Below are 20,518 nucleotides of genomic sequence, written 5' to 3' on the forward strand. Positions count from 1 at the left end.
TGACCTCACTTTACTGTACAAGATGTATATGCTTGGTGATATTGTAAAATTATATAAATAAATAAATAATAAAGGTTAGTACCAATAACAACATGTTTCATTTAACATATTGATATATATCACAGTAATGATGTATTTTATTATCTCTCATGTAATTTACAAACTTAAAAATGGGAGGTGAAAGGGCCTCTTAAGTGGAATAGCCTAGGGCCTCTTTTCATCTAAATCCAGCCCGGGTGTATGGGGACAGACTTAAAGATCTCAATCTGTATACGTTGGAGGAAAGGCGGGAGAGGGGAGATGATAGATGTATGATAGATACGTTTGATAGATACGTAGGTATTTAAACGTATGATAGATACGTTTAAATACCTACGTAATGTAAATGTGCATGAGTCGAATCTCTTTCATTTGAAAGGAAGCTCTGGAATGAGAAGGTATAGAATGAAGTTAAGAGGTGATAGGCTCAGGAGTGATCTAAGGAAATACTTTTTTACAGGAAAGGTGGTGATGCATGGAACAGTCTCCCAAAAGAGGTGGTGGAGACAGAGACTGTGTCTAAATTCAAAAGGGCCTGGGATAGGCACATGGGATCTCTTGGAGAGAGAAAGAGATAATGATTACTGCAGATGGGCAAACTAGATGGGCCATTTGGCCTTTATCTGTCATCATGTTTCAAACCTCTTATTCCTTACCTTTTCAGCTACTACAAGTAAAATATGGTGTCTATCCACATGTGTATCACTAAGTTATCTTCTATGTACTCTCAGGTGATGAAGTATGACCTACTGAGGCAACGCACACCCAAGGTGGGGTGTATGTGTGCGCATGTGGTTTCTTAGGGATGTACTTACGATCCAGGGCTGCGCTGACTGGGCCCACTGGATGAACCCCGAAGGTATTTACGCTGGCAGGTCAGTGGTAGTTTTATTGATCCTGCAGTCTCACTGATGAGCGAACACCAACTACAGAGAGGGAAATAAAGGAAAAGTATTCAATCCTTATAATCAGTCACAGGGAGAAAACAAACAAGATGGCAGGAGACATCTGGCAGTATTTACTACTGGTGGTTATGTACTAAACAACTGGATAGTAACAGCAGCGTCAGGTCAGCCATAGCATGAGGAAAGGCCATGACTGTTACGTGTATGAGCAGGGCTGTAGATCAAATCCAAAACACACAGCAATGCTTTATGAAGCCTCTATGTCCAGCATGTTGGGAGGTATAATCAGGTCTCGCTCACACAGCAACAGGAAGTGTGTGTTAAAGGGGACAGATCCCGACACTGTCTTGCAACGTGCCTCATAGGAGGATCTTGAACAAACTCAACCAGTTGAAGTTAGGACCCAAAATGGATTAGAAACTGGTTGACAGACAGATGTCAGAGGGTGGTGGTTAATGGAATTTGCTTGAAGGAAAGGTGAGTAGTGGAGTGCCTCTAGGATCGGTGCTGGGTCTGATTATGTTCAATATATTTGTAAGCGATATTGCCGAAGAGTTAGAAGGAATTGTTTGCCTTTTTATGGCTCATACCAAGATTTGTAACAGAGTGGACATCACAGAAGGAATAGAAAACATGAAAAAGGATCTGCAAAAGTTGGAAGAATGGTCTAATGTCTGGCAACTAAAATTCACTACAAAAAAGTGCAGAGTGATGCATTTGGAGAGTAGAAATCTGAGGGGGATGTATGTGCTGGGAGGCGAGATGCTGATATTCATGGACGGGGAAAGGGACCTTGGGGTGATAGTGTCTGAGGATCTGAAGGCGACAAAGCAGTGTGACAAGGCAATGGCTGCAGTGGCGTACCAAGGGGGGGGGGGGCGGTCAGCCTCAGGCGCACTCTCCAAGGGGGTGCACAGCAGGCTGGGTTCGGAAGCTCCCACACTGCTGAAAACGGCACCTCAGCATGGCTGCCGTATTTATTCCAGAGTAGAGTCAGCAGCCGCGCTGAAGTGCACGAAAGTTCCGTGATGATTACTTTTGCTGCCACTGCTTCGGAAGAGGTAAGTGATGTCGGATGGGGGTGGACCGGCAGCTGCAGTCATCGTGGGACCTTACCTCTGCCGGCCCAGCCCCCTCCAACATCACTTACCTCTTCTGAAGCAGCGGCAGCAAAAGTAATCATCGCGGGACCTTGTTGATTTTGATGGAGAGAAAGAAGCATAGAAGGGTGGTGGAAGGAGAAAAAGGGGGTCAGGGTGGTATGGAAGCGTGGTGAAGGGTGAGAAAGGGGGTCAGGGTAGTATGGAAGCATGGTGAAGGGTGAGAAAGGGGGGTCAGGGTGGTGTGGAAGCATGGTGAAGGGTGAGAAAGGGAGTCAGGGTGGTATGGAAGCATGGTGAAGGGTGAGAAAGGGGGTCAGAGTGGTATGGAAGCGTGGTGAAGGGTGAGAAAGGGGGCAGATGCTGATGGAAGTGGGGGGAAGGGAGAGGAGAGAGTGAAATGCCAGACCATGGGGGTGTGAGAGAGATGGAAGGGGGAGGCATAAAGTTTCTGAAAAGTGAATAGAAGGAGAGAAGATGCCATATAGAAGGGGCAGAGAGAGGGTAGACTGTGGATGAAAGGTAGAGAGTGACAAGAAGATGAGGAAAGCAGAAACCAGAGAAGACAAGGTAGAAAAAAATTCTATTTTTTTTTTTTTTTGCTTTAGGGGAGATGCATTGCTTTTTCTGTGGTGTTGCATTGTGTGCAGAGTCCAGCTTCTTGGTGCTTCAGTTTAATCTTTGTCTATATATTTTTATTCTATCTCCCCATTTACAAAACTGTAGAGCGTTTTTTAGCGTTGGCATCTGAGCTGTTACCACCATAGCTAAAAACCACACTACAGTTTTGTAAAAGATAGAGGGGTTAGTTTGTGATTACATACTAGGCGAAGGTGTTTTCTGTGCTCTGTGTGTTCGAAAGACATGGTTTTCTGTTAGGATTGACTGTGTAGAATTGGGCTGTACTAATCTGGCTTGTTTAGTTTTACAATGGGTGTATTGATGTGGGTGTATTGATGTTGTACTGCTCACTGCAATATGTAAGATGCTGCCTTTTCCTAGGTACACTCTTGTGTGACGTGCAGACTGTTACTAAAAATCATGTTTTTCATACAGATGGGGGGGGGGTCAAAAAATGATGGGCCCCGGGTGCCACATATGCTATGTACGCCACTGGATGGCTGTAGCCAGAAAGAGGCTAGGCTGTATAGAGAAGCTTAACCAGCAGAAGAAAGGAGGTGTTTATGCCCTTGTACAGGTCATTGGTTAGGCCCCATTTGGAGTACTGTGTTCAAATTTGGAGGCCATATCTGGCCAAGGATATAAGAAGATTTGAAGCAGTTCAGAGGAAAGCAACAAAAATTGTAGGGGGTCTGCGCCAAAAGAAGTACAAGAAGAGACGAGAGGACCTCAACATGTATACTCTGGAGGAGAGGAGAGGAAGGACAAGGGTGATATGATACAAGCTTTTAAATATATGAAAGATATTAATACAAGACCAAATCTTTTCCAGAGAAGGGAAATTGATAAAACTAGAGGACATAAATTGAGGTTCAGGGGTGGCAGACCTAAGAGTAATGTTAGGAAATTATTTTTCAAGGAGAGAATGGTGGATGCCTGGAATGCCCTGCCAAGGGAGGTAGTGGAGAGGAAAACAGTGATAGAATTTTAAAAAGACATGGGATGAATATAGAGGATCTCTAATTAGAATATGAAAGCGTAAACGTTCACGGTCTGAATCCCACAAAGGAGATGGTTTAGATAGGCTGTATGAGCTTCAACGGCAACTCCAGGAGTTGGAACCTAAGGACAGTACCGGGTGGACTTCTAAGGTCTATGGCCCAGAAAAAAAACAAAGAAAAAAATACAATTTAATCAAGAAATTTTAATGCATGTAATTACATGGATGACTGAATGAACTGTTCAGGTCTTTATCTGCTATAATCATTAGCTATGTGCTGGAGCGGGAAGCTTCATAGAGTGTTGCTATGCATCAAGTTTGAAGAGTTGGTGATTCTGGGAGGGAGAGTTGGAGATGCTGAATCATGTGTTTCAGGGGTGGGTGAGAGGGAAAAGATGGAAATAGAGAGGCACTCTGTGCTGCATTGTTTAAGGAGGGGGCAGTGCCCCTGGACAGAGCACAATTTTGGTACCCCTGTCTCCTGCACCCTGTGTGAGGCAGCATTTTACATCACAGCTTGCCTTAGTCTTCTATGCCTGTTTTCTGTACAATACTGTACATTTGAGGTAGCTTTTTTCATGTTCATTCAATATTAATGCCGAGGTTCTCTTGTGCTCTGTCCTGACAGTTCCCTCTTCTTTCCTCTCCCCTACCCTCCCTAGCTACATTATCACATCTTACATTTTTCTCTCTGAACTGGACTGTGCTACCAGTTCATAGATCTGTGCTCTGTCCTCCCAGCTGAAGATAACGTAGAAGGCTTTGTTATCTGCAACAGAGAAAAGAAGATGAGGAGATGAGGGTTAGGAGATATGAAGAACTCATCACATCCCCTAGACTCAGTAACATTCATTGTCAGCAAAAAGTCTAAGTCCTTTCAACCTGAATGACTACTTCCTAGAGATCTCTTATCATACCCATGACCCTACCATTCCAAGACTAATGGGGTCTTACTTGCAGCCACCTCCTCCTCCTGAGCTGTAGTCTCACCTGCAGTTTCCTCTTTCATGAGCACCCCTAATATCACTTATGAACCCCTGCACGCCTCCTTTTGTGACCTTTAGCCTTACCTGTGGCCACCTCTCTGGTTATGGCAGAGTTAAGTCGGATGATGGGGCTCAACATCTGTTTACCATCTGGGGTGGGGGTCATGGTTCGGCTGTGGCATTTTAACACCAATTTGTCATCCTGTCTTTGTAAAAGCACCAAGATATCATCCAGAAGGAGCACATGGACATCTGGAAAGAGAGAGTATAAGAGAGAAAAGTAAGGGACAGTCCTGTGCACACCTGCAGGAGAGAGAGCTGCTTCTTACTGCCTCCACCTCCCACCTGCGTTTTTCTCCCCTGCCTCTAGTGAAGCAACTGCCAAGCATATGAGATGAATTCTCGGTTGGCTCAGTCATTGCAATAATTTAAGCACCAACACTGGAGTTTAAATTAATACATCTATTTATCAATTTATAGGTTGTAAAATCTACCAGTCTCAAAGGCTTACAAATATACAAACATAATACAATTGCAAAAATAAAACACAATAAAATTAAAATAAAAACAAAACACAGAATAAAAATATTAAAATCATAAATACAAATTACAACTGTTCTACAAAATTCTTTAAATCCTCTTGTGTGAAAGTACTGATCAGTGCAACAACATACACATTAAGTTCTTTATTCTCCAAATGCTTCTCTAAACAGATAAGAAACACAGCTAGACATTATACATGTTTGGAACAATTCTCCATTTAGGCACTCCACATGAACGACTACTTCAGAAAATTGCGAGCCATGGAATCGAGGGTGAAATACTCACGTGGATTAAAAACTAGCTGGAGCATAGGAAACAGAGAGTGGGGGTAAATGGACAATACTCGGACTGGAAGAGCGTCACCAGTGGGGTGCTTGGACCCGTGCTCTTCAACATCTTTATAAACAATCTGGACATTGGTACGACAAGTGAGGTGATTAAATTTGCGGACGATACAAAGTTATTCAGAGTAGTGAAGACACAGGGAGATTGCGAAGATTTGCAACGTGACAAAATCAAGCTCGAGAAATGGGCATCGACATGGCAAATGAGGTTCAATGTGGATAAGTGTAAAGTGATGCATGTTGGTAACAAAAATTTCATGCACGAATATAGGATATCCGGGGCGGTACTTGGAGAGACCTCCCAGGAAAGAGACTTGGGAGTTCTGATCAACAAGTTGAAGAAGCTGTCCAAGCAATGCGCAGCAGTGGCGAAAAGGGAAAACAGAATGCTAGGAATGATTAAGAAGAGGATCAAGAACAGATCGGAGAAGGTTATCATGCCGCTGTACCCGGCCATGGAGCGCCTTCACCTGGAGTACTGCATCCAGCACTGGTTGCCATACATGAAAAAGGTACACGGTACTACTCAAAAGGGTCCAGAGAAGAGCGACTAAAATGGTTAAGGGCTGGAGGAGTTGTCGTACAGTGAGAGACTGGAGAAACTGGGCCTCTTTTTCCTTGAAAAGAGAAGACTGAGAGGGGACATGATCAAAATATGGTTGAAACGTATAAGTATATCACGGGACGTATCGAGTCGGAAGATGATATCTTCTGGCTCATGGGACCCTCGACCACCAGAGGGCATCCGCTGAAAATCAGGGGAGGGAAGTTTCATGGCGATCATTGGAACAGACTCCCACTGCAGGTGATTGAGGCCAGCAGCGTGACGGATTTTAAGAGAAAATGGGATACTCACGTGGGATCTTTAAGGGAGTGAATTCAGGGGGGGGATACTTGGAATGGGCAGACTTGGTGGGCTATAGCTCTTTTCTGCCGCTTTTTTCTATGTTTCTATGTTTCTAAGATAATGAAGAGAATAGACTTAGTAGATAAAGACAGGTTGTTCACCCTCTCCAAGGTAGAGAGAACGAGAGGGCACTCTCTTAAGTTGAAAGGGATAGATTCCGTACAAACGTAAGGAAGTTCTTCCTCACCCAGAGAGTGGTATTAAACTGGAATGCTCTTCTGGAGTCTGTTATAGGGGAAAACACCCTCCAGGGATTCAAGACAAAGTTGGACAAGTTCCTGCTAAACTGGAACGTACGCAGGTGAGGCTGGACTCATTTAGAGCACTGGTCTTTGACCTAGGGGCCGCCGCGTGAGTGGACTGCTGGGCACAATGGACCACTGGTCTGACCCAGCAGCAGCAATTCTTATGTTCTAAGTGCCTAGGTTCCATTATAGAATACTAATGTGACCTGGAATATACACACCTAACATTTAGGCACTTACATCATTTACACAGGTGGTGTTAAAGTGTGAGTACTTAAGTGCAGCAAGGACAAACATAATTTCCAATATTCTGTAAATTACAGGTGGAAGGAGAGCCCTGTCTCTGTCTCGCCCATGTTCTACCTCTCTGCATGTCCCTTGCAGATGCAAGTTAGGCAGATATTTACAAAAGAGTATTTAGAAGGTATGCTAGCAACATATGTGTATGCTAGAATTCTAAACATTTTTATGTATGATGCACATATAAATGCTAACGTTTTGTTTATAGAATTGCCCCCAATTGAGCAGTGACCTGGCCAGCACTATCTGTTTAGACCTGTTATATGGATATTTTATCTACTTACCAGATGATTACTACTGTTAAATTGATCATTTTTAGCACTGCCTCACCCCTAACCTGGTCTATATAGTATCTGGCTAATTGGTGATTTAAACCAGCCCAATATTATTACTTTAAAGTTTGAAACTGTACAGATAAGCACATGATAAGTTCACTGGCAGACAGAAAATGCATAATTTGCTTTGAATATTGGCTTAGCAACTTAATACCTGATGAAAAATTAACAGGATAGGTGGGAGCGTATGCCATGCTGACACCAGATCTCTATGCCTTGTACCCCCAAGTAAAAGTCCCCAGGCCTAGTGTAAGGATACTGGGCACCCTAGGTGAACATTCAGCTTTATGTTCCTCCCCCCTCAGGTTTCAAGTCCCTAGCCCATAGCCTCTGCTCCCTTCAAATTCTCACAATTAAACTCTACAGTTGTATTAATCCTATAACAATTCTATAAAAGCACATATTTGGACATTATAATTTTAAATATTAAACTTTCTTTTGCAGATACAAATACATGCTGATGGTTCTTTGAACTGATATAGTTGTCAGGACTACAGCTGCTTTTTGCTGTCCCTCTAGAAACTGGTGACCTAGGTAAGTGCCTAGTATGACCTACTGGTTAGGCCAGCCCTGCAAGTCTCTTCCCCCCCCCCCCCCGCATACTTCCCTTTTCGACTCCTACTCCTACTGGAATGTTTTCCCTCTTCCTGCTGCTAGTCCTGCTATCTGCTTCCAGCCCCATAGATCTCTTCAGCTCTCTTGCATTTGGGAAATGGTGTGAATATATACAATGTGTTCCACTATGGAAAGCTCTCCCCTAACAGCAAATACTGGAAGAGCACTGACAAAGTAATATCATAGCTTTCAAGCACTAAGGGGCATTTATTATATACAGACAGAAAAAATGGTGAGGTGGGATTGACCGGGGACAGATCTTAAGATCTTAGTAGAATCACAAGAGTTCTCACCAACAGATTTGTCCCTGGAAACTCTCCAAATCAGTTGTCCCTCATGGACCATATTCTTAGCAGTGATGTCCAAATTCTGAAAAAAGAGGACAGTCCTGAGTCTGAAGAAAACACTGGCACAATGAAAGCTTAAATATATGGTAGTGGCACTACTACACTTTCTCCTGAACTTACCCCTCCTCTGCTCCCAAACAGTTCCCCTCCACCCCAACCAATGCTCTTGCGCTATTCTCTACAACTCTTCCATTTTTGCTTCTCCAACATTCCTTACAGGTTCCCCACAAATAGAGTTGTCTTCATCCTCCCTACATCTCTCTTTAGAGACAGTCTTCACAAAACTTTCCCTATAGCAAAGCTAACAGTGAGGTAGACTCCATTTAGGAACACAAATTCATCTTGCCTTGAATTCATTCACAAGGGGATCACTGATCTGCCTGAGGTTTGACAGGTCCAGACGTCGCTGATAATCCTTAAGTCTCTGTTGGGAGAAAAGCAATACGTAAGTGATGATAGTTGAAGATGCTCTAGAACAGGGCTGCCCAAGTCTGGTCCTCGAGATCTACTGGCAGGCCAGGTTTTCAGGATATCCACAATGAATATGCCTGAGAGAAATTTGCCTGCACTGCCTTCTTGGTATGCAAATCTCTTTCTCTCAGGCATATTCATTGTGGATAGCCTGAAAACCTGGCTTGCCAGTACATCTCAAGGACCAGACTTGGGCAGCCCTGCTCTAGAAGCAGCAATCTTGAGTGCCTTTTCTGAATGGACTTTCTGGGAACATTTCTGCTCTTTATATCATTTGCACAATTGCTGTTTTCAGCAGACATCTTATTCTACAAGTTCACGGTGGCTACAGAGCCAAGTTGATTAGAAAATTACTGGATCTTAGCAGTGCCTCTGATTTTCATATGTAATACAACACAGATGTGTGCTATATAGAAACTAAACAGACAGAATGTTGCCGTGCAAAACACTGGAGGCAATTCTATAACAGGATGCTTACATTTATGCATGCATTATTTGCATAAATGTACGGAGTTCTGACACTGATATGTGAATGTGGGCACATTTGCACATAAATGTCAATATTGTGCCTAAGCGCTGTTCTGAAAGGGCGTGCTTAAGGGGAACAATGCCCAAATGCAAGGGTGAGTATACAGGGGCAGAGTATAGACAGGGACATCACTTCTGCATGCACTTTTCAGAATACTGTATGGCACATGCACCCTTTGCACATTTTTGCGCCCTCTGTGTCTATGGCTGCTGTAACTGTGTGTGCCTAGATTTTAGGCATCCTAATATTGGGTTTTACCATTATAGAATAAGCGCTCACTCCACAGTGTGCCTAAATGAAGATGCCTACTTAAAGAATTACCTTCATTGTGCACACTGTACAGAGGTCAATCATGCCCCCACCCCTATATTCCTTACCAGTAAGTTCTCAGTTTCCTTCACTTGCTGGTTGACATGATTGAGGATCTTCCGGCAGCACTCAGCAGCTTTTAGTACCTTGTGTTTCTCATCTACCTCTTCTAAAAACAGAAACGGAAGATTCATCAGATCCAAAAGTTTTACCTCCTCATCTTTCTAACAAAAAAGAGATTATATTCTTACCCTAGTAAGCTCTTTTCCAGTAGATAGGCGAGACATTCTAGACAGTAGGGTTATTTGCCTATAGCCGCGTGCTGCTGCAGAAGGAATCCATTCCAGATTTTTCATTCTGCCTCTGTTGTACTTCACTAGGATGTCTAGCTCCACCTTCAGTTAGTACCCAAGTACGTAGTGCCACCCAATACACATGAAGTAGAGGCAACTGTAGCAACAGGCTTAAACAAATTGTTCTGCTCAAAAGTAACTAGACAGTATCGTTAACCACCAACACTGGCTTCAAAGGAGCTCAGAAACTACTCCCTAATAAATTAAAATATATATACAAATTCTTCCCAGCCCACAATGGCTGACAGGCATCCAAGAGTCAATTTGGAGAAACATAAAACAGATTAAAACTGTAGACAGGTGCAGTAAGTACTGGGCGGCAGTCTAGAATGTCTCATCTATCTACTGGAAAAGAGCTTACCAGGGTAAGTACATAATCTCCTTTTCCAGTGCAATAGGTGAGACATTCTAGACAGTAGGGACATGCAAAAGCAGTGCCCCAAAAAACTAGGGAGGGCTTGCCACACCGACCCTTAAGACCGAGAACTCAAAGGTGGAGTCCTGTCTTGCCGCAACGTCCACTCTGTAGAATTTGGCAAACATGTGAAGACAAGACCACGTCGCCACTCTGTAAATCTCAGGAGAGACAGATCTAGCTTCATCGCTCAAATAAGCCACACTCATGGTAGAATGCGTCTTGATGGAAACAGGAAACTGCTTCTGTGAAAGAATGTAGTATGATGAAATGGCCCGATAGATCTGGAAATCGTGGCTTTGGAAGTAGGAGCGCCCCGCTTAACTGAATGAGTCAGCACAAACAAATGATCAGAGAGACGAAACTCGTGGGTGACCTCCTGAGAACGCAGAAGAACTCTGCGCATATCCAGTTTCTTCAACAGGCGGTCCTGTGTCTTGGAACCTGTTGGTTGAAAGGCAAGCAAGTACACTTCCTGATTGACATGAAAAACCAAAACTACCTTTGGCAGGAAGGAAGGAACCGTCCAAAGGGAAAACCCTCACCTCCAAAATACGGAGGAAAGGGTCCCTGCATGACAAAACTTGCAATGTCGACACGACGCACCAACGTAATGGTGACCAGAAAAACAGTCTTAAGCGTCAACTCCACATCTCAAAGGGGCTCAAAAGTAGCTTTGAGAAGGTTAGACCACACTAAGTTAAGGTCCTAGGAAGGGAAAGGATGCTTAACTGGTGGTTGGACACGAATAGCCCCCTTCAAAAATCCAGGGACATCAGAATGAGATGCCGAAGAAGACTGATGCTCCCGGGATCTAAAATAGGAGAACCCAGCCACTTAAACCCTAAGAGAAGCCATAATGAGGCCTTTATCCAACCCAGCCTGAAGAAAGGTGAGAAATTTATTTATTTTTCTATACCGTTCTCCCAGGAAAGCTCAGAACGATTTACATGAATTTATTCAGGTACTGAAGCATTTTTCCCTGTCTGTCCCAGTGGGCTCACAATCTATCTAATGTACATGGGGCAATGGGGGGATTAAGTGATTTGCCCAGGGTCACAGGAGCAGTGTGGGCTTGAACCCACAATCCCAGGGTGCCGAGGCTGTAGCTTTAACCACTGCGCCACACTCTCCCAGAATTAGAAAAATTGGAGATGAATAAGGGTCCACTGATGCTGGAATGCCTTCCACGTCTTAAGAGTAAGCAGACATCATTGACGATTTCTTAGACTACAGAAGAGCATCAACAACTAGGGCAGAATATTCTTTATACTCCAAGACTGCATATTCAATAGCGATGCTGTAAGAGCAAAGTGACCCAGATCTTCAGTGGAGACTAAACCGTGCAAGAGAAGGTCTGGAGAGGTGCTCGGCCAAAGGCTGCAACCTCTGCGCAGATGCATCAGATCTGTATACCAGTGTCTACGAGGCAAATCTGGAGCCACCAGAATGACGCAGCCCAGATGAGCCATGAACCTCTGAATGACCCAGCCGATCATCAGCCAAGGAGGAAAAGTACACAGGAGAATATCCTGAGACCACGACTGCACCAGAGTACTGAGACCTGTGCAGCTGGGCTTGGATCTTCAACTGAAGAAGCATTCCGCTTTCTTATTTCTTGCCGTGGTCATGAGATTGAAGTGAAGCCGTCCCCAGTGCCCCACTATCGCTTGGAACACCTCGGGGGACAGGACCCACTTGCTCAAATATAGAGTTCGTCTGCTGAGGAAGTCAGTCTGAATGCTGTCTACTCCCATCACATGAGCTGCTGGCAGCACTAGAAGTTCTTCTTCACCCAGAGAGTGGTTGAAAACGGGAATGCTCTTCCGGAGGCTGTTATAGGGGAAAACACCCTCCAGGGATTCAAGACAAAGTTAGACAAGTTCTTGCTGAACCAGAACGTATGCAGGTAAGGCTAGACTCAGTTAGGGCACTGGTCTTTGACCTAAGGGCCGCGGCGGCAATTCTTATGACGCTCCACCCAAAGAAAAAGAAGGCAGGCTTCCTGAGCTAGAGGAGTGCTCTTGGACCTCCCTTGTGATTGACATAGGCTACTGCCGTCGCATTGCCGGAGAAGACCTTGACCGCTTGGACCTCCAGAGTCTGCTGCAATCTCATCAGAGCTAGCCGAATGGCTCTGAGCTCTAACTGGTTGAGGGACCACTTTTGCTGAGAGGGCATCCAACTCCCCTGAACAGAAGAGCAATTGCAATGGGCTCCCCAGCCCCGAAGGCTGACATCGGACAGCACCACAATCCAAAAGGCAATGTGCAGTGGTACGCCCCCGTGAAGCGATTGTGGGGGAAGCCACCAGTCTATGCTTGCTCAGGAGTCCAAGGTAGATAGGCTTGCAAAGCATCCCTGTGCCAAATCCAGTGAGAGAGCAAAGCATGGAGAAGAAGATGCCTGTGCGCCCTTGCCCAAGGAACCACATATTTAGTGGGGCAACCATGGGTCCCAGAAATTGAAGATAAACTCATGCCGATGGAGTTAGTCATTCTAGAAGGGGAGAAACCTGGGCACACAGATTCTGCCAGCAGACTACTGGTAGATAGACATGGCCCGCAGCCAAGTCAGAGAATTCCCAGGTATTCCAGTGACTGCATGATTGTCAGATGGCTTTTTTTTTTTTTGCATGTAACTCGCTACAACAACTATCACCTCAGTGCAAGTTTGGGGCGCTGTCGCCAGCCCAAAAAGTAGAGTTGAGAGTTGGTAATGTTGTTCCAGAACATGAAACTGCAAAAAGTTGCAGTGAGCCGAAATAAAGTAAATGTGCAAATATGCTTCCTTGAGAACCAGAGATGCAAGAAACTCCCCTGGAGCCACTACTGCAATAACTGAAACCATTGCCTCCATTTGAATGTCTGGAACCTTGAGAGCCGGATTCACGAGCTGAAGATCTTCTGAGCCTTTCTGGGCACGAGAAAGTATGTAGAGTATCTGCCAGAGCCAGAGAGCTTGTGTGACCCCAGCTCTAGAGCTTGAATATCCTGCCAGTGCTGAATGGTGGCTGGAGTCTTGAGCGCTATGATCGGGCGACCTGTAAAAGAGTCCACGAACCAATCTGGCAGAGGTCGGGCAAATTCCAGCTTGTAGCCCGACCAAAGAAAATCCAAGACTCACTTGTCAGATGTAATGCACATTTAGGTGTAAAAACAGACTTAGAGCCGGCCCCCTCTCTCAAGAGGAACATCCCTTGACCTGGCGCCATTTTGCCTCTTCAGCAGGGGGCGCAGAACTGGAGGAGGAAGGGGGAGGGGACATGGGGAGGAAGAGAGTTGCGAGGGTAAAGGCAGAGGGCACAGCAGAGGCACCGGGAGCGGGAAAACCGCCCGAGACCCAAGGGAAGGCGGCCCAGGTAAAGGCAGAGGTGGAGGACAAACACCGGGACCTACAGTGCTTATACGCAAATGCAAGAAGCCTCATGGCTAAGATGGGTGAACTGGAAGTCATGGCCAAGGGGGAGGACCTGGATATAATAGGAATTACAGAAACCTGGTGGACAGAGGAAAATCAATGGGATGTGGCGCTGCCAGGGTACAAGCTCTACAGGAGGGACAGGACCCACAAGAAGGGGGGAGGCATAGCGCTGTATATAAAGGACTATATCTACTCGATTGGGATCGATACGGCAACAAAGGCAGAGGAGCTAGAATCGCTATGGGTCAAATTGCCGGGAAAGAAGAGTGCAGACATAAAGCTGGGGCTGTATTATCGCCCGCCTGGTGCGTCAGAAACAATAGGACAAGACTTGGAAGCAGAACTGAGACAGGAATGCAGGACTGGAAGTGTAACAGTGATGGAGGACTTCAACTACCCGGGGATAGACTGGAGTACGGGACACTCCAACTCCACGAGGGAAGCAGGATTCGTAGAAGCTGTGAGGGACTGCTTCATGGAGCAACTAGTCAAGGAACCGACGCGAGGGGATGCTACTCTTGACCTCATCCTTAACGGATTAGGGGGGCCTGCAAGAGGGGTAGAAGTGGGAGGAACACTAGGCAACAGTGATCACAACGTGATCAGATTCACATTAGAAAGGGGGTCACCCATAGTGGGGAGGACCGCAACGACTGCGCTCAACTTCAGGAAAGGGAACTATGTTGCTATGAGGAAAATGGTGGGGAGGAAGCTCAGGAACGGATTTAGGATGGAGACTGTAGGGAGCGCCTGGACCCTTCTCAGGGACACACTGCAGGAAGCGCAAAAACTGTACATCCCCAGTTTCAGGAAAGGCCGCAAGAACAAGCGGTCAAAAGACCCGGTTTGGATGACACCTGAAGTAAAGAGGGTAATCAGTGACAAGAAAGTGTCCTTCCGGAAATGGAAAAGGGATCCAACGGAGGAAAATCACCAGGAGCACAGGAAATGCCAAAAGGAATGCCACCGAGAGATTAGAAAAGCAAAAGGGAAATACGAGGAGGGGCTGGCCAGGGAGGCGAAAAACTTCAAGGCATTCTTCAGTTACGTAAAGGGGAAGCAACCAGTGAGAGAGGAGGTGGGGCCATTGGACGATGGGGATAGGAAGGGAATGATTAAGGAGAATAAAGAGGTAGCTGAGAGGTTGAACACGTTCTTCTCGTCGGTCTTCACAAGCGAGGACACGTCCAATATACCGGACTCAGAGGAGCTCATGAGTGGGGAGCAGGCCAAAAGATTGGGGCATATAGAGGTAAGTCGGGAGGATGTCCTCAAGCAGATTGACAGACTGAAAAGCGGCAAATCACCGGGACCGGACGGGATCCACCCAAGGGTTCTAAAGGAACTAAGTCAGGAAATAGCGGGCGCAATCCAGCATGTTTGCAACCTATCCTTGAAAACTGGAGAGGTACCAGAGGACTGGAAACTGGCGAATGTCACACCTATCTTTAAGAAGGGATCGAGAGGTGACCCCGGGAACTACAGGCCGGTGAGCCTGACTTCAGTTATAGGGAAGATGGTGGAAGCAATGATCAAGGACAGCATTTGCGAGCACATCGAGAAAAATGGCCTACTGCGGACAAGCCAGCACGGATTCTGTAAGGGAAGGTCGTGCCTGACAAACCTTCTGTACTTCTTTGAGGGAATAAGCAGTCAGGTGGACAAAGGGGAACCCATAGACATCATTTACCTCGATTTTCAAAAGGCCTTTGACAAGGTGCCACATGAAAGGCTGCTTAGGAAGCTGTGGAACCACGGGGTGGGCGGGGATGTACACAGATGGATCAAGCACTGGCTGTCAGGTAGACAGCAGAGGGTCGGAGTAAAGGGCCAATATTCTGACTGGCGGGGAGTCACGAGCGGTGTGCCGCAGGGATCGGTGCTGGGGCCGCTACTCTTCAACATATTTATCAATGACCTGGAAACGGAGGCAAAGTGTAAGGTTATAAAATTTGCAGACGATACCAAGCTCTGCGCCAGAGTTAGGACCAGGGAGGAGTGTGAGGAACTGCAAAGGGACCTCGATAAGCTGGAGGACTGGGCAAACAAATGGCAAATGCGCTTTAACGTAGATAAATGCAAGGTCATGCACATAGGGAAAAAGAACCCGTTGTTAGAGTATAAAATGGGGGGGAGATTGCTGGAAGACACCTGACTTGAGAGAGACTTGGGTGTGCTAGTGGATCCATCCATGAAACCATCCGCACAGTGTGCAGCAGCCTCGAAGAAAGCCAACAGGATGCTGGGCATCATCAAGAGGGGCATATCAACCAGGACGCGGGAAGTCATCATGCCGCTGTATCGAGCGATGGTGCGCCCACATCTGGAATACTGCGTTCAATATTGGTCGCCGCACCTCAAGAAGGACATGGCAGTTCTTGAGAGAGTCCAAAGGAGGGCAACGAAACTGGTAAGAGGGCTGGAAAACTTCCCATATGCTGAGAGGCTGGATAAACTGGGGCTCTTCTCTCTGGAAAAAAGGAGGCTCAGGGGGGATATGATAGAGACCTTCAAAATACTTAGGGGCATAGAGAGGGTGGACAGGGACAGGTTCTTCAGACTAAAAGGGACGACAGGTACAAGGGGGCACTCAGAGAAACTGAAGGGAGATAGGTTCAAATCAAATGCAAGGAAGTTTTTCTTCACCCAAAGGGTCGTGGACAAATGGAATGCGCTCCCGGAGGAAGTGATCCGGCAGAGTACAGTACAGGGATTCAAACAGGGATTGGACAGATTCCTGAGGGAAAAGGGGATCGTGGGGTACTGAGGGAGGTGCTGGGGTGTTGCATAAGTATAGATAGCTCACCAGGTCGTGCAGGTGCAAGGCCGGAGGGTTAGGACATTGATGGGAAGATAGGACTTCGATGAGAAACCTAGGGGGCAAGGGGGCCCCTTTCTGGTGATTAAGGCAGGTCATGACCTGTTGGGCCGCCGCGGGGGCGGACTGCTGGGCGGGATGGACCTCTGGTCTGACCCGGCAGAGGCACTACTTATGTTCTTATGTTCTTATCAGTAGCACTGTGAAGAAATCTGCAATGTGGCACTTGAATACGGTCAGGATCGCTGTGAGCCACAAAATTAGAACGACCAGAACCCCAGGATGGTCTGGGTCTGCTATCAGACAGAGTCTTAGGGTAACAGCTCATTCTAGAATCCATGAGGTCATCCAGACCCTAGCCAAAGAATAACTGCTCCTGCAAAAACAGTCCAACCAAAGTGACCTTGGAAGTGGAAACATCAGGATGCTGTCTGAACCAAAGCAGTCTGCGGGCAGAGATGGAGTACGCCGACACCTTTGCCAAACCCGCATAAGGTTACACAATGCCTCCAAAAACTAAATTATCTGAAAAGGGGACAAAATTACATTGAATTAAAATAATAAAATGGGGAGAGCAGAACAAACACTCCTGCAGACATGCACGCAGAAGAACTGAAGGTGGAGCTAGAGAGCCCAGTGAAGTACAACAGAGACAGAATGAAAAATCTGGAGTGGATTCCTTCTGCAGCAGCATGTGGCTATAGGGAAATAACCCTACTGTATAGAATGCCTCACCTATTGCACTGGAAAACACAGTTCAATTAAGTAGAGTGTTACCTGGAAGGAGCGGAAGGGTCATGATCGAAGCTCTAGTAAGAGGCTGGACAACTGATAAAGAGTGTGTGCAATCACAGACCAAAGTTTCATGCAACACTTGTATAATGTTTAAATAGCACCATAGTGTAGGTAGTTATAAAGAATACCCCTCACTCACCAGTACATTTGGCTATGTTCTGCAGAAGCAAAGGGTACTTGGTCAGTCTCTGCATTTCAATAGGAATAATGTCCTTCAGCTGCAGCCGCCGGCATTGAGGTTTACTCTCTGCTTCCTGCAGAGAATGTAGGAATGTCAAGGATTTGCAAGAATGAGTACTCATTTCCCCACAAAGAAAGGCTTCCCTTCCACCATCACACAGCACAGACTGGGAGCACCTCTTCCATCACCACCAGAGGTGCAAACTGAGGGGTTACTTTTACCTGAATGAATTGGTTAAAACGAGGGTCTTTTTTCTGTTTTCCTTTCAGCTGCTCTAGTGCAAAGGACTGGTGACTGCAAAATCGGGAGGAAATCTTCTGGAACCAGCCTCCCTCTGTGCCATCAAACTGAGATGGGGAAGGAGATAAGAAAAACAAGTTGACAGAAAAAAGGAGAGGAAATAAAGAGATTAACAGAAAACAATAAATAAGGACATTTTTTTTCCACAAATAAGTTATTTTGTGTTCTTTTGATCATCATGCTACCCTTTAATCCTTTACAAAAACAGAGCACAGAACAGTTCTGGCACAGGAGGTTTTCTGATGGACTGATGAAGTTTTACAGCACAGACAGAGGGGCATATGCTCAGAACTCCACAAACCGATACTAAACACTGAGTTACATCGCATTTTTATGTTACCAGATGATGTTCAACACAAACAGCATGCAAATTATATGCATACTGTGTTAAGCATTGGCAGTAAAGAGAGAAGAACACGTCTAGCACCTACATACAAGAGTTGAGGGGTAGGCCCAGTTCTTGAGCGCAGACCAAGTGAGTGCACAATCATGATTGCTGGAGTTTCGAACAAGAGGCTAGCAGCAGAAAAAGCAAAAACAAATGGAAGATTAGGTTCTTACCTTGATAATCTTTTTTCTGGTGGATGTGTGTCAGAGTCCTGACTGTAGATCAGGGGTGTCAAAGTCCCTCCTCGAGGGCCGCAATCCAGTTGGGTTTTCAGGATTTCCCCAATGAATATGCATGAGATTTATTTGCATGCATTGCTTTTATTGTATGCTAACAGATTTCATGCATATTCATTGTGGAAATTCTAAAAACCCGACTGGATTGCGGCCCTCGAGGAGGGATTTTGACACCCCTGCTGTAGATGATCTCCCATACTCGTGGGTTGTATAGCAGAAGGATGAAATTGACATTCTTTGGCTCCACCTCCTTCTCCAGTGGCTGTAATGCCACCTTCAGTTTGTACCAAAGCAATCGATCCTCACTACAACATAAAAATAAGGAGGGGTACAGGGTACATCCTCGATAACACATTTCTATTCTGCTCTGTAAAACAAAATTGAATCAAGTTAATGAACACATAATGTAACTCAAGGTGGAATGAACCCCCCACCTGTCAAAGTGTGACCAACACTAACACTTATGGATAGATAGATATTTTATTATTATTATATGTTAGATAGATATTTTACTCTTCATATCAGACTGGCAGGAGAATATCTCCAGCTGTGGACATACACTCTGTCCGAGGAACTAATCAGGACTCCTAGACATATCTACCAGAAAGATTATCATTGAGGTAAGAACCTAATCTTCTGTTCTGGTGCAATGTGTCTAGGAGTCCTAACTGTAGATGATGTACCAAAGCAGTCTCCTGAGCCTAGGAGGGGACTGATAAGCCTGCCCTTAAAACCAAGGACCCAAAAGCAGAATCCTCTCGTACTGCCACATCCACTCTGTAAAACTTTATAAATATATGGAGAGTGCTCTACAAATCTCTTCAAGAGGAATTGCCCAAGTCTCTACTCATGAAGACGCACACTCCTAGTGGAGAGTGCTCTCAAGGAAATTGGTAGCTGTTTCCCACAGTCAATATACACTGATGAAATAGCCATCCGAATCCATCTGGAAACATTTGCCTTAGATGCTGGTTTACCCAGCCTAGAAGTATTGGTTAAGACAATCAAATGATCTGAAAGATGAAATTCATTGGTTACTTTGAGGTATTGGAGAAGAACTCTCTGGACATCCAATAGTTGCAAAGCTTTACCCCTCTTTTTGGAACCCATGGTCTGAAAAGCAGGCAACCTAACTGATTGACATGGAATGACGAAACTACCTTCAGAAGAAACAAAGGAACAGTGTGAAGAAAAAACACCCGCCTCTGTAAACCTAAGGAACAGCTCTCTGCATGACAGTGCCTGTATCTCCAACACTCTTCTTGCAGAGATGATGGCTATGAGAAAAACTGTCTTCACTGTTAGATTCAGCAATGATGCCTCCTGCAAAGGCTCAAAAGGCACTTTGTTGAGCCCACTCAAAATGATGTTAAGGTTCCATGAAGGAAAAGGGGCATCTTACTGGTGGCCTCAACCTGAGCATTTCCTTCAAAAATCTGACTACGTCAGAATGCAGAGCTAAGGAACCCTTGCCCAACCAGCCTCTGAAACGAGAGACCTGCCACTTGCACTCTAAGGGACCCAACTTCTGGCCCCAGAACACGGAATCTCAAAAACTTCCTGTGTTCCAGAAAAATTAGAATATGGAGATAGGCCTCCATCAAATCCAAGGATATCAGGAATTTCCTTGGGACAACTGTTGCAATGACTGACCGAACAGTCTCCATGCAGAACCGTGGCAACTTCAAGGCCGCATTGACTGACTTCAGATCCAGGATGGGCCTCCAGTCTTCTTTGGGCACTATGAAGAATACAAAGCGATTGTAAACCGCCTAGAAGTCGCAAGATTGTGGCGGTATAGAAGAAAAAAGTTATTATTATTATTATTATCATCTCCCAAGCCCAATTCTGCTTGTTGAACAGGCTCTATGGCTTGAATGGCTAAAAACCTGTGCACTGTTGCCTGGACTTTGACTGCCTTTACTGGCTATCCTGCACAATGGATGCACAAAGTGATCCACCAGAGAGTAGCTGAATTTGAGTTGGTACCCTTTTCTGATTATATCCAGCACC

The 20,518-nt window shown here is 45.6% G+C and overlaps 1 protein-coding gene across 1 annotated transcript in view; it reads right to left on the minus strand.

The window, feature by feature from the left end:
• ARHGEF1 (Rho guanine nucleotide exchange factor 1) overlaps nt 1–20,518 on the minus strand; it is a 207,644-nt gene that overhangs the window by 51,853 nt on the left and 135,273 nt on the right. Inside the window, exons 22-29 of the mRNA XM_033962587.1 lie at nt 17,803–17,928; nt 17,540–17,654; nt 9,665–9,765; nt 8,634–8,711; nt 8,234–8,309; nt 4,736–4,903; nt 4,347–4,434; nt 855–965 (exon numbers count right to left, since the gene is read on the minus strand). Coding sequence (XP_033818478.1) covers nt 855–965; nt 4,347–4,434; nt 4,736–4,903; nt 8,234–8,309; nt 8,634–8,711; nt 9,665–9,765; nt 17,540–17,654; nt 17,803–17,928 — 863 coding nt within the window. The remainder of the gene's footprint in view (nt 1–854; nt 966–4,346; nt 4,435–4,735; nt 4,904–8,233; nt 8,310–8,633; nt 8,712–9,664; nt 9,766–17,539; nt 17,655–17,802; nt 17,929–20,518) is intronic.

This window comes from Geotrypetes seraphini, chromosome 11 (genome assembly GCF_902459505.1).
Source record: "Geotrypetes seraphini chromosome 11, aGeoSer1.1, whole genome shotgun sequence".
Taxonomy (NCBI): Eukaryota; Metazoa; Chordata; class Amphibia; order Gymnophiona; family Dermophiidae; genus Geotrypetes; species Geotrypetes seraphini.